The sequence below is a fragment of the Pseudophryne corroboree genome, chromosome 2 (genome assembly GCF_028390025.1).
Source record: "Pseudophryne corroboree isolate aPseCor3 chromosome 2, aPseCor3.hap2, whole genome shotgun sequence".
Taxonomy (NCBI): domain Eukaryota; kingdom Metazoa; phylum Chordata; class Amphibia; order Anura; family Myobatrachidae; genus Pseudophryne; species Pseudophryne corroboree.
This window is the reverse complement of record NC_086445.1, coordinates 603,537,642-603,550,523: the sequence shown is the minus strand read 5'-3', so window position 1 is coordinate 603,550,523 and position 12,882 is coordinate 603,537,642. Positions and strand designations below refer to the sequence as shown.

The 12,882-nt window shown below is 44.9% G+C and overlaps 1 protein-coding gene and 1 long non-coding RNA gene across 8 annotated transcripts in view; one reads left to right on the top strand and one right to left on the bottom strand.

The window, feature by feature from the left end:
* Positions 1-12,882, top strand: part of RPS6KA1 (ribosomal protein S6 kinase A1) — a 324,800-nt gene that overhangs the window by 238,661 nt on the left and 73,257 nt on the right. For all 7 annotated transcript variants that reach the window (XM_063954716.1, XM_063954722.1, XM_063954721.1 and 4 more), the window contains one exon: positions 6,337-6,418. In XM_063954716.1, the coding sequence (XP_063810786.1) occupies positions 6,337-6,418 (82 nt within the window). The remainder of the gene's footprint in view (positions 1-6,336; positions 6,419-12,882) is intronic.
* LOC135039303 (uncharacterized) overlaps positions 9,211-12,882 on the bottom strand; it is a 33,029-nt gene continuing 29,357 nt past the window's right edge. Inside the window, exon 2 of the long non-coding RNA XR_010233399.1 lies at positions 9,211-12,529. This is a non-coding gene — a long non-coding RNA (uncharacterized LOC135039303). The remainder of the gene's footprint in view (positions 12,530-12,882) is intronic.

The following is a 12,882-nucleotide window of genomic DNA, read 5'->3' as shown; positions in this document are numbered from 1 at the left end:
TGGAGGCCTCCACCTGGGGGATCCCAGGGTGGGAGGCCGACTTCTTCATTTTGTACAGATCTGGCAGCAGTCCACCATAGATGCTTGGGTGCAAGAAGCGGTATCCCACGGTTATGCGATTGCCTTCAAGAAACACCTTCCTCAAATGTTTCTTTGTACCAGCCTGTCTGCAGTGGAAACGAAGGCCAGGGCTTTGCATGAGGCAGTTCAGAAGATGCTTCAGTCAGGAGTGATCATTCCAGTTCCTCCTGCGCAACGAGTACAAGGTTTTTATTCCAACCTGTGTCTAGTCCAGAAGCCAAATTAGTTGGTCCGCTCATACTCAATCTCAAAGTGCTGAACAAGTACATTTGGGTGCCTCAGTTTAATATGGAGACTTTACGTTTCATTATTTTGGCCATGGAGCCGGAGGATTTTATGGTATCCCTGGATATCCAGGATGCTTAGCTACATGTTCCTATAGCACTGTCCCATCAGTGCTATCTCAGGTTCGCTATCTTCTAGCAACATTTTCAGTTTCAGGCCCTACCATTTAGACTGGCCACAGCTCCCAGAGCGTTTACCAAAATTATGGTGGTAATGGTGGCTTATCTCCGTCGGCAGGGGATAAGAATTTTTCCATACCTCGACGATTTATTAATCCTGGCACAATCTCAGGAATTGCTTCAGTGTCATCTGCAACAGACAATAGCTTGTTTGCAAGGACACGGTTGTCTCATAAATTGGGCAAAGTAGTCCCTGGTTCCGTCACAACGGATGACTCACTTTGGGGCTGTGTTGGATTCAGGTCTTCAGAGAGTAATTTTACCTCCTGAACACAATATCCAAAATTCAGTAGGGGATCCAGGAGCTTCTACACAGTCAAAGGGTATCCATTCACGCAGCACTGCGTGTGTTGAGATCTATGGTGTCAACATTCGATATGGTGGAGTATGCTCAGTTCCACTCGAGGCCTCTGCAATATCTGATCCTTTCCAAATGGAATGGGTTACATCAGACAATAAAACTCTGTCTTTCCTCTGGAAGTAAGGAGGTCATTAGCCTGGTGGCTACAGACATCCCATCTGGACAAAAGGAGACCCGTTTGGATGTCAGATTGGGAGGTTCTGACAACGGATGCCAGTCTTCAGGGCTGGGGAGCAGTGTCGGGAAGAAGTTGCTTCCAAGGATAGTGGAACAAGGAAGAAAGTTGCCTGCCAATAAATATATTGGAACTTCGGGCCATATATATGGCACTCATTCAGGCAAAGGATATTCTTCAGGGGAAACCACTTCAAATTTGCTCAGACACTGCAACGGCAGTAGCGTACCTTAATCATCAAGGAGGAACTCGCAGCCAAAAAGCAATAAAGGAGGTTAGACGCACGTTAAGGTGGGCAGGACTTCATCATCCAGACTTGTCTGCAGTGTTCATTCCGGGGAGTCCTAAACTGGGAAGCAGATTTTCTAAGTAGACACGCCATTCATGCAAACGAATGGACTTTACACCCCGAGGTCTTCCAGACTCTGGTAGACAAGTGGGGGTTACCGGAGATAGATCTCATGGCTTCCCGTCAGAACAACAAAGTTCCCGCATACGGATCAAGAACAAAGGACCCCAGAGCGACCTTTGTGGATGCCCTGTCAGTAAGATGGGACTTTCGTCTGGCCTATGTGTTTCCACTGATCGCCCTGTTGCTCAGGGTGATGCGAAAGGTAGAACAAGGAAAGGGCACCGTGATACTAATTGCTCCGGCTTGGCCCAGAAGACATTGGTACACAGATCTGCAGAGGTTGTCGATGGATGCTCCATTCCTTCACCCTCAACATCCAGATCTACTGTCTCAGGATCCTTGCTATTACAAGCACCTGGATTGACTGTCTTTGACGGCGTGGCTCTTGAGACTTCCATCCTGAAAGCAAGAGGATTCTCACATCAGGTCATTTCAAACAATGCCCTGAGCAAGGAAACCATCCTCCGTTCGCATTTTTCACCAAATATGGCAAGCCTATATGCAGTGACCGGGATCTTGACCCTAGGTCTTTCAAAGTTTCCAGAGTCCTAGCATTCCTTCAGGCAGGAATGGACAAAGGTCTACGGGTGGCTTCCTTGAGAGTGCAGGTATCCGCATTGACTGTATGGTTCCAAAAGAAAATTGCTAACCTACAGAATGTTCACACTTTTTTTCCAGGGAATGCTTCATATTCAACCTCCTTTTGTTCCTCCTACAGTGCCTTGGGATTTAAGTATAGTCCTAAAGGCGCTTTAAATTGCTCCATTTGAACCACTAAAGCAAGTGGATCTTAAACGGCTGACAGCTAAAGTTCTGTTTGAACTGGCTATTGCTTCAGCTAGAAGAGTTTCAGATTTAGGGGCTTTGTTATATCACCCTCCTTTTCTGATTTTTCATTCAGATAGAGTGGTTCTCAGAACCAAATCTGGGTATCTTCCTAAGGTGGTGTCTAAATTCTACCTTAACAAAAATTGTAGTCCCGGCCTTCCAAGGGCCGGACCTTTCTGTGGGAGATGCATCATTGGACGTAGTCCATGCCTTAAGGATCTATGTGGATCGTACCAGTGCCATCAGAAAGGCACTCACTTTGTTTCACAAGAGAGGATGGCCTGCTGACAAGCAGACACTGGGCGAGGTGGCTTCGAATGTCTATTTCAGAAGCATACTCTCAAGCTGAGCTCCCTATTCCAGCTAATGTCTCTGCTCACTCTACTCCTAAGGTAGGTCCGTCATGGGCAGCACAACAGGGTGCTTCAGCAGAACAGATATGTAAGGTAGCCACATGATCTTCCATTAACACATTCATTAGACATTATGCCTTTGATACCTTTGCCTCTCAGGACGCTGAATTCGGGAAGGATTCTCCTGTCCAATGAGGAGCGTCCCCACCACTAAATTGCTCTGGGACATCCCACTGTTTATCCTATGTATAATCTATGTACCCTGCAGGAGAAATGCGTAGTTATGGTAGACATACCGTCGATTACTTTATTTCTCCTAAGTCCACAGTATCCACAGGGATCCCACCCTGACGCACCTGATTTGAGGATCCTTTCACCTACTAACCTCTTCCTTCTTGTACGGAAGGGTGTTCATGTGTGTTCTTCTCGCCTGATTAGAGTTTTGTATGATGCTTCTGCCTTGAGCTTTGGAAAACAACTGATTTGCCTGAGCCAGGAGGTGGGGATATAGGGGACTGGCCCGTTGCATTCTGGGAGGCCGAAAGCTTTGATCGTTGGTGCCAATCCGCTGGCGCTGCCTCATATCCCAATGTTTATCCTGTGGATACTGTGGATTTAGGAGAAATAGAGTTATCGACGGTAAGTCTATTATAACTACGTATTTATACATCACTACTCTCTTACTGAATGGACTGAGGGGAGGTGACATAACCATGAGTAGAGGCACTCGCCTGGGATGCCCCTTGTCACCTTTGTTTTTTAATGTATGTATTTAACAATACCAGGTAATTCACGGTATTCGAATAGGCCGCAGAGAGATTAAAATTATGGCATTTGCCAATGATCTTTTGCTTTATCTTTCTAATTTCCCATCTTCCTTGCTGCATTCTATATCCCTGCTCCAGGATTTTGGAGTGATATCTGGCCTGCAGATTAACCCAGAATAATCACTTGCTGTCTATTTGAAACTAGGCTCTATACGCCCCTGTTGGCTTGAGTGGGAAGAAGAGTTTTACTTATTTGGAAGTGCAAATCATTAAAAACCCCTCTTCTCTATACCATTTTACGATCTCTAATGTCTTGACATCTTTGGTTCAGGATCTTGGTAGGTGGCGTTGTGTCCAGCTCTCCTATTTGGGAAGTGCCAGCTTGATTAAAATGGTCTCTTTTCCCAAATTCATGTACCTACTGCAATTTCTCCCTCTGTTACTGTAAGAAATACAAAAAAAGCAACTCTGCCTTCAGTAATTTTATTTGGAATAACGGCGTAAAATTGGCCTTATTCGTCTACAACAAACGTATACTTGGGGAAATCAATTTTTCATAATATCGCCCACAATTGGCTGCAGGGTTCTAGTCTTCTTTTCTTCACCTCCGGGATGCAGAAGTCCCCTCACATTTAAAGGAGAACCTCTCCTCTGGATTACATGCAGTGTGTGGCATATACCGAGACACAAAACTGGATTGAATGTTTATAATACTTTGTCTCCCTCTCTTACGCAATAAACAGCCCCTCCCATTACATCAGGCTGTTTACAAATATAGTTTTTAGCCCCTTATCCCTTTGTATACTATCAGGTTCAACATTACATTGGTCAAGTTATTTGTAATTTCTTTGAGTTGGAATGGGATGATTCCCGAGGAACAAACCCAAGGTATAAAGCTATTTCCCACCATTATACTTTCCTACGTGATATACCAGACTAGACTAGACTAGATTAGACTATACCAAAATACGGTCAGTCCTGCCTCAGTGGTTGCAATTTTTCCCGAATTTTACAATTACAAGTTGCTTATAGCCCTTGATGACTCCTGTCGCCACCTCTCCGCAAACTCCAAAAGGGAGCTATTTTTGAACTTTATCAAAGAACATGTATTAGCCCACATTGTGGATTTTTGATTAGTTCTTCTTCTAATAGATGTCCTCACTGTGGGGACAATAATGCAGATCTTTATCACTGTTTTTGGTCTGCAGGTATGGATTCAGCGGGGAATGCCTCCTTGCTTACTCTTCAAGGAAAACTCATTTTATTTGTTTAGAACGGATTGGCTGGAGGCTTCTTTGGCTAAAGAATCTACAGTCATCAAAATTTTTTTTACTGTTTGGGAAAGTTTCATAGCTATATTACCATTGTGATTCATATGTTATATGCTGGGGGGAGGGTGTTAGCTTTATCTTTTCACAATTGTATCAATATGACATTGTATACCGTTTGATTCCTTGTTAAAAATGCTTCAGAATCAATAAAACACATTTTACAGAGTTGCTTTCCTTCTAACTTTAATGTTTGCATTTCATTTCAACATGTCTTATTTGCCTAAACTCCATATGTTTTCTGTTTGGCGCCCTTCCACACATTTACAATTATATCATATTGCATGTCTTTGCTCTTCTCAACTCATTTAATTCTTAATCATATTTTTCTACAAATGGTATGATGATTAAAAAAGTTATATAGCAGATAGTGAATGAAAAGTGGCCCATCTATTTAGGTGGTTTTAGGCAGTACCATACAAGCACCGATTTCAGTCTACAGTTGCCGCCCACATGGAATCTGTCTCCAACTGGTGACTGGAGAGGCATCGGGCAAATCATTAAGTAACGCATTGTGCACATTTTCCTGCTCTCTGGGTAATTCAGAGTTGATCGCAGCAGCAAATTTGTTAGCAGTTGGTTAAAACCATGTGCACTGCAGGTATGTGAAATATAACATTTGCAGAGAGAGTTAGATTTGGGTGGGTTATTTTGTTTCTGTGCAGGGTAAATACTGGCTGCTTTATTTTTACACTGCAATTTAGATTTCCATTTGAACACACCCCACCCAAATCTAGCTCTCTCTGCACATGTTATATCAGCCCCCCCCCCCCCCCCCCACCTGCAGTGCACATGGTTTTGCCCAACCGCTAACAAATTTGCTGCTGCGATCAACTCAGAATTAGGCCCTCAGTTTCCTCTTCTGTGACATGACGACGTGTTCGTGGAGCAATTATCCTGGTGTAGTAACTTCATTCAATAATACCACTTTGACACTTAAAACTCAGCTCCAACCTGGGACATAACATGTGGTTGGAGCCAGGTTTTAGGTTGCTCAAGCTTTTCATAACAGCGGATGGACCTGGATCATCGCCGTTCACACCGGGCCCAGGTCTTCTAGTGACCGTGGTCTTCCATCTAACATTGGACTCTTGGAGATGCAACCAAGGTGTCTCTCAGTGGCGGTTGTCTAAGTTCCCTGTTATATGGAGTAGGTTGTGGTTTCTGTGGAAAGACTAACCTTGTGAGGATGCCTGGTTCCTTGATGGGTAATTCTTTTGGATGCGTGGGGGGTATACACCAGCAAAGGATACCCAATAAGATAATTTCTATCTTGCTAATTACATCTGACACACTGTTACCCTGAAGAATCACCCACCTAGATAACAGACCACCTTACAACTACACTCCTACAGTATAACCTACTCCAAACACTAAGGAACTTAGACAACCAATATCATTTGAAGCACCCCTCGTCTAACTTATCTTAATGTCTGTCCTACTGCAAATCTCTTTGCAAGTGTTATTTTGTTGACTATACCACTACTAATGGGTCTATCTTTGCTCTTTACAGTTTTGTTTTCTTATTTGTATTAATTTATTTTATCTTTTTTCTTATTTTTTGCAGGTGTTTCTAGTTCGCAAAATCACTCCACCCGACGACAATCAGCTTTATGCAATGAAAGTGCTCAAAAAAGCCACACTTAAAGGTGAGCATGCTGCTGTGACCACTTTATCATCTTTTTCCGTAGCAGAAAGGTTTGGCAATGCTAGTACATAGCCATTGTTAAGCGCCATGCAGTATACTACATAAGTAATTGTTTATGATGATGTATATCTTCCAGTGAAATTATTCATAACTGGATCTTATTCTTAAGAGTGCTCGAGGCATATATGTATAGGGCATAAGTGGTTTCTTCTGTAATTTGGAGCACTGGGTCGAGTATGGGTAGTAATAAATGACATCTATTTATTAACGCTATCTTTTTCCACGCTGCCCCTGTCACTTACCTCCTCATAAAAATCTTTAGCAATGCTCCTCACTGTACTGACTGGAAGGAGGTGCTTGGTAATCACATCTGTGTACATGACTATCTCAAAATAGTACAAATGTATTCTGGTTCTCTGAACTTCATCAGTGACTGACCCTATCCCTGTGTACCAATAAACAAGTAAATGCCAAAAGGCAATCCTTTATAAAACTAAGCATCCATATGTGTAGCAGCTAGTATGTAAATTAATACATAACACTGTTTATTTAAATGTATAACTGAATTTGTAATAAACATAGAAACAGATATGAACCACTTGGCCCATCTAGTCTGCCCATGTACACGCACGCACTAACACACTAGAGTTAATATGTGTTGGGACCCAATTAACCTGTCAGTATATTTTTGGAGTGTGGGAGGAAATCGGAAGGGTCTAGAGCAGGGGTGGGCAACATGCGGCCCGCAAACCGATCCTGCCTGGCCCGCTGTCCCCCACCAGTGCCCAATGACAAGCGGCCCGACTGGCTGAGCCGCTTGTCATTGCACTACAGCAGCTTCAAGACGCGGCGCCGCTGAGGAAATCCCAGTCACGTCACAGTGGCTGCTGACCGAGATTTCCTTTCCAACATATAGCGCTTGGCGGTGCGGGGGGAGCCAAAGCAGGGGCAGCAGCGGATGGGGCCAGCGGATCATCTGGGCAACTGGACGCCGGCTGTCTCCTGACCCTTTGCTAATCACCTCGGCCAGCTCCACCTCCTGCTCCCTGCTGCAGCACCATGGAGGAACAGCGGCAGCATCTCCCGCACCCTCCCTCCCTCCTCCAGGGAGGAGGAAGCAAACCTTGGCCTCCCGGTCACAGTTCCGGCCTCACACCCGAAATGACTGGCGGCGCAGCTCCATGGGCTGCACAACACTGACCACTGACCAGTTGAGTGACCAGCCTGGATCCCCCTGACCTGTATCTGGGTCCCGCATATCACGCCCTGCAGCTCAGTGGATTGGGGCAGTGAGAGGTGAGCACTCTGGGAGCCCTGTACCCACCAACCCCCACCCTGTGTGAATCACTGTACCTCATACCTCTATGTGTGACCCCCACTACCCCCCTCACCCCTGGTGTGTGTCCTAGTACCCTCCTACCCCTGTGTGTGTGTGTGTGTGTGTGTGTGTGTGTGTGTGTGTGTGTGTGTGTTACACACCTTGTACTCTCCCCCCCCCCGTGTTTGATACCCAGAACCCCCTACCTCTGTGTTTGGCACCCTATACCCCTACCTCTGTGTATATGGCACCCTGTACCCCTACCTTCCCAACGTTTTTGACAGTGTACACCCTCTGACGCTTTGTGTGACACTCTGTACCCACCTACAACTGTGTGTGTGTTTGTGATGCCTTGTACCTGTGTGTGCTCAAGGACAGAGGGGAGCTGGCAACTGTACCCACGGAGGGAGGGGATATTTTGTGTGCGGCCCTCGAATATTCGCTGGAATGTGTTATGTGGCCCCCGAGCTGAAGTAATTGCCCACCCCTGACCTAGAGGAAACCAGAATATACAAACTCCACACAGTCAGGGCCCTGCAGGGAAATAAACTCCTGACCTTGGTGCAGGGAGGCAGTAATGCTAATCATTACACCATCCGTACTGCCCATATTAGACCTAGCCAACACAAACACTATCACTTTATATAGACTACAAGGTATCAAGAGCCAAGTATTTGCAAAAGTACTACATTTTAGAATATTGGTTGCCACATAATTCTGCCTTCGAAACTCATTAGTAGCCATTACAATAGGTAATTCTCCTCTTAAATTAGGTAGCTATGTGTAGTCATCCCCCAACTCCCCCTCCCCCATATGTTACATAATTGAGCTTCTTTTCGTCCTCTGTATTTTTCCTGTCATAGGTAGGGCAGGTAGTACTTTGATTTCTTTAAGTAGTACGGTGGTCACCTCAGTCGTGTTGAGGCGCTATTTTATGCTGCAAGCTGACAATGGGTTGGCTACCCTGCTCAGGGGATACCAGTCTGTTCTTTCCAGGAGCAGATCTGGTTGTTAGCCTTCTGAAAAATAACACCTGGATGATCTTTGATGTTCTGAGCAATATGTGAGAGCTACATCACATTTCAAGCTTCACGTACAGATTAGGGAGGCTGGGAGTCATTTAGACCAGCTCTGAGCGTTCATTAGCCATAAAACAAAATATAAAAACATTACTGTGACATGAACATGGATGAAACTGCAACCAGAAGAAAAATGGAGCAGGAGCCTAATCCCAAACAGCTGAAAGACACCCACTTGATGTACTGTAAACCCATAAATTAGAGGTGCTTTCAAATGATCCGGCTATCCACTTTTTACTTATGCTTGTGATAGCCTATTTTGTTTTATTAGTAGTTTGGTGTATTCTGTGACAGTAAGTCACAAAACAAGGTTTATGCGACCTTTGATTTTTTTGTTGTATTTATTCCTTTTTAGTAGATGTAATTATCTTACTAAAGTAAAAGGTAAGCCTTCAGAACAGTGTAAAGCATTTATAAATTGGATGAAACAGTAATGAGAACAATTGTACAAAGCAAGGCGTCAACGGAGGAGACTAGTGTGAATGTACAGTGTAAGATTGGAAACCAATCACAGTGGGGTTCTTCGGAAACATTAGAAGATCCTCTAATAATTAATCTAAGGAATTTGCAGAAGAACTAGAAGATAAACTTGCTGAAGAACATAAATAAGTCCTTAGGGATGGATGAAACAAGAACATCCTCCATATCGGCCTGGCACCAGTGCTGTAAGTAGACATTTTGGTGCCCTGTGCCAGAAAGAAAATTGGTCCCTCCCCCCATATTCCCCCCATATTTGAAAAGGGATATCACCAAGAATATAGGCCTGTCACTTTGTGGGAAAGGGGCATGGCCAAGAATAGTACCAATTCACATTACACAGCATAGTAGTGTCCATTATTCTCATTACACCACACAATAGAGCCCCTTATACACTTTACACCTGACCACACAATTGTGTTTATTCACATTACACCACACACCAGAGTCTCTTTTATACACATTGCGTAACAGTAGAGCCCCTTATAAACACTATGCTACAGTAAAGCCCCTCCTCTTCATTCCTCCTCATCATCATCATCATTCCTCCTCATTTATCATCATTTCCTCCATCTCCTCATCTTCATCCCCTCCCACCCGTGGAGCTGTAGTGCTGCTAACCTCATTCCTCTTCCTCTGACAGTTGTGGCCTCTTCTCTTGAGGCCTGTTGGCTGCTTACTGTGTGGCGTATCAGCACAGGACACTGTAGGAATGGACTGGGAGAGAAATCATGATGTCTGTCCCAGTCTCAAGAGACAGTGCAGCAGACGAGGGAGGGGGCAGAGCACATGGGCAGGGGGCTGCAGTACTGTAATGGTAGTGGTGCACCCAGCAGAGAGCGAACCGGGCGCAACAGTACTCAGCGGGCAGTACATGGCAGGTTTCACTTACAAAGGTCAATTGTGGGTGGATACAGCCGGTTGCAACCGCAGGGCAAATGCGCTGTGTGCGAGCACCGTCTGCACCACCCTAGTTACAGCCATGCCTGACACATCAAGATGTAAAAGATTTGACCCCTTAAGTGACATGCCTGGAAAATCTCCAGGGCCAGCTGCACTGGGGAGACTGGCTATCCCGGAAGATATCCGAGGCATGCCACTGCTCCTCCTCCCTCGTACTCCGCTTGGGGGGCGGAGTTCTGAATGACGCAGTTGCATTGTGACGTCAAGATGCAACTGCGTCATTCTGCAACACTCCGCCACCCGATCGGAGTACGAGGGGGAGATGATTTAAGTGCTGGTGGGCTAGTGCCCGCCAGCAAAAGTACACCACCTTGGCAAAGAGCATTAACCTTGGCAACGAGCATTACCCTTAGCAGCGAGCATGGCTCCCAGAGCATGGAACCCCTAGCAACGAGCATGACGCCCAGCGCATGAAACCCCTGGCAACGAGCAGGTAGTTCATTTAAAAACCAACCCTGAGAGGTGTGACATAGTAAAAATAGTCACCACTGAAGGGGTTAATCCATAAGTAATGGGTATAAGTGGAAAAGCATCAGTCTAATGTTAAAACACTTGAATATATGTGTCCTTTAATGATGAAATATTACTGAAATGAGGCCTGGTCCATAAAGTAGATGGAGCTATTGCAAGCATTACTGATAGAACTACAAGTCCTATTGAAGACAGGGCTTCTCTAAAGGGGGGTACACACGGAGCAGTGCTCACTTAATTTCTAAGCAATCTGACTAGATTGCTTAGAAATTAAGAACACATCGCTCCGTGCGTAGGGGTGCCGGCGACAGCGATGCGCAACCCTGCACGTCGCTATCGTCGCAACTCTAGATTGGGCATGCATGCATGCCCAATCTATTGAGATCACTAATTTCACTGCTGGGTGAAATGAGCGGTGTGTCCCCCCCCTCTCCCTCCTCCCCCTTTGCTCAGCACACATCACGCTGTATTGAGCGGGAAGGGGAGATGTGTGCTGAGCGGTCTGTGATAGATCGCCCAGCAAACATCTCTGGGAGAAATCTCCCATGTGTACCCCCCTTAAGAGTCCTCATAAATAAATAATTATTTATACAAAAACTTCCGGCTACGATGTAATGTATTGCAAGGTTTTTTTTGCAGGACAAAACCGCACCTTCTTCTCGCACATAAGAAGGTGCAAATTTGTCCCCAAACTCACCCAATGTAGTAGCCTGCCAAGGCTATTACCTTGTGCGATTGAAAACTCGCACAGTGTAATGTGGTGTTTCATTACTTTGTGCGAGTTTGACAGAAGCATGCACAGATCAGTGAGTAGGTAAATAAATAGTAAAAAAGCAACAAGTACCGGCTTTTAACTATTTCTTTACTTTTACAGACGGAAGCATGCACAGATCTCACTGATCTGTGCATGTTTCTGTCAAACTCTCCAGCCGGAAGCTGATTTATTTTTTGGGAAGTTTTTGGTAATGTTTTAGGTGCGAGTTGTAAACTTGCATCCTATTACATTGCCCGAGTTGTATGATTGCAGTGGCAAAACATTGCAAGTTTTGGGATTACAGGGAACATGTGAGTTTGCATGTTCTCGCACCCTATTACATTGGTCAAGTTTGCAAAATGTGTGAGTTTAGCGGTAAACTTGCACATTTCTGCAAACTCGCACTGCATTACATCCCGCGGTTCATATTTATTCAGGAACTACATGGAAACCACGTATAAGTATGGCTCCAGTGGCCAAGGTACTCCGATTCCCAGGAGATACACTCAATATGGCCATTGCTGAAAAAGTCTGGAAATCGTATAAAGAGGAATAGACTTTCTGTGTGGTGCTGCTTTAGATACATTTGATACTTCAGCTAGGTCTGTCTATGACAGTAGTGTGTAGAAGAGCTTTGGACATAGACAAGTAGAGTCTGCTGCTCCATTGCCAGGTTCTTTTGCATGGATTCCTGTGGCCTGGTAACATCTTTTCTGTTCCTGTTGGAGTAGCAGCAGCATGAGTGATTTTATGGATGCTGCTCTCTGTGTGTGCTCTGTTTAACCTGACATGGTCTGTTTCCCACCGATGCAAATGAAGTCCCCATCTTGGATTAGAGTGCCACAGAGGTGGTGTATGGCATCTTCTGGACACTGCAAGGGACTACTATTATCTTCTACTTGCATTCTCCGGCTCCTCATCTTTACGCAGTCAGGTCCCTTGAACTGTGATGCCACTGTCGGATTGCTGTGCTTGGCAGCTATGGAGCTCCCTGGAGACCTCAACCAGGAGGTTGTGTTGCCATTATTGTGTACACATTTTTATCCACACCTTGTGAATGAAAAGAAAAGAAAATGACTTCAGTAGAGCTAGTGAGAACAGTCGCTGTATATTTAACCAGGACGCAAGACAAGAACACAGAGCTATTGTTTGATTTAAACAAGACATTGGAAAGGTTATGCCTCTTCCAAGCAAACCATTTTCTGATGTATTGGAAGTACTCATATAGGCTTACAAGAAAGATCAGCATAAGGAACCAGAAATACTGCAAGCAACGTTTTGGACAAATAGGCCTCAGGCGGAACTTTATATAGAAACACAAAATTTGACGGCAGATAAAACCCACTTGGCCCATCTAGTCTGCCCCTTTTTTTTAAGCTTTAGATAACCTCAACCCTGTTTCA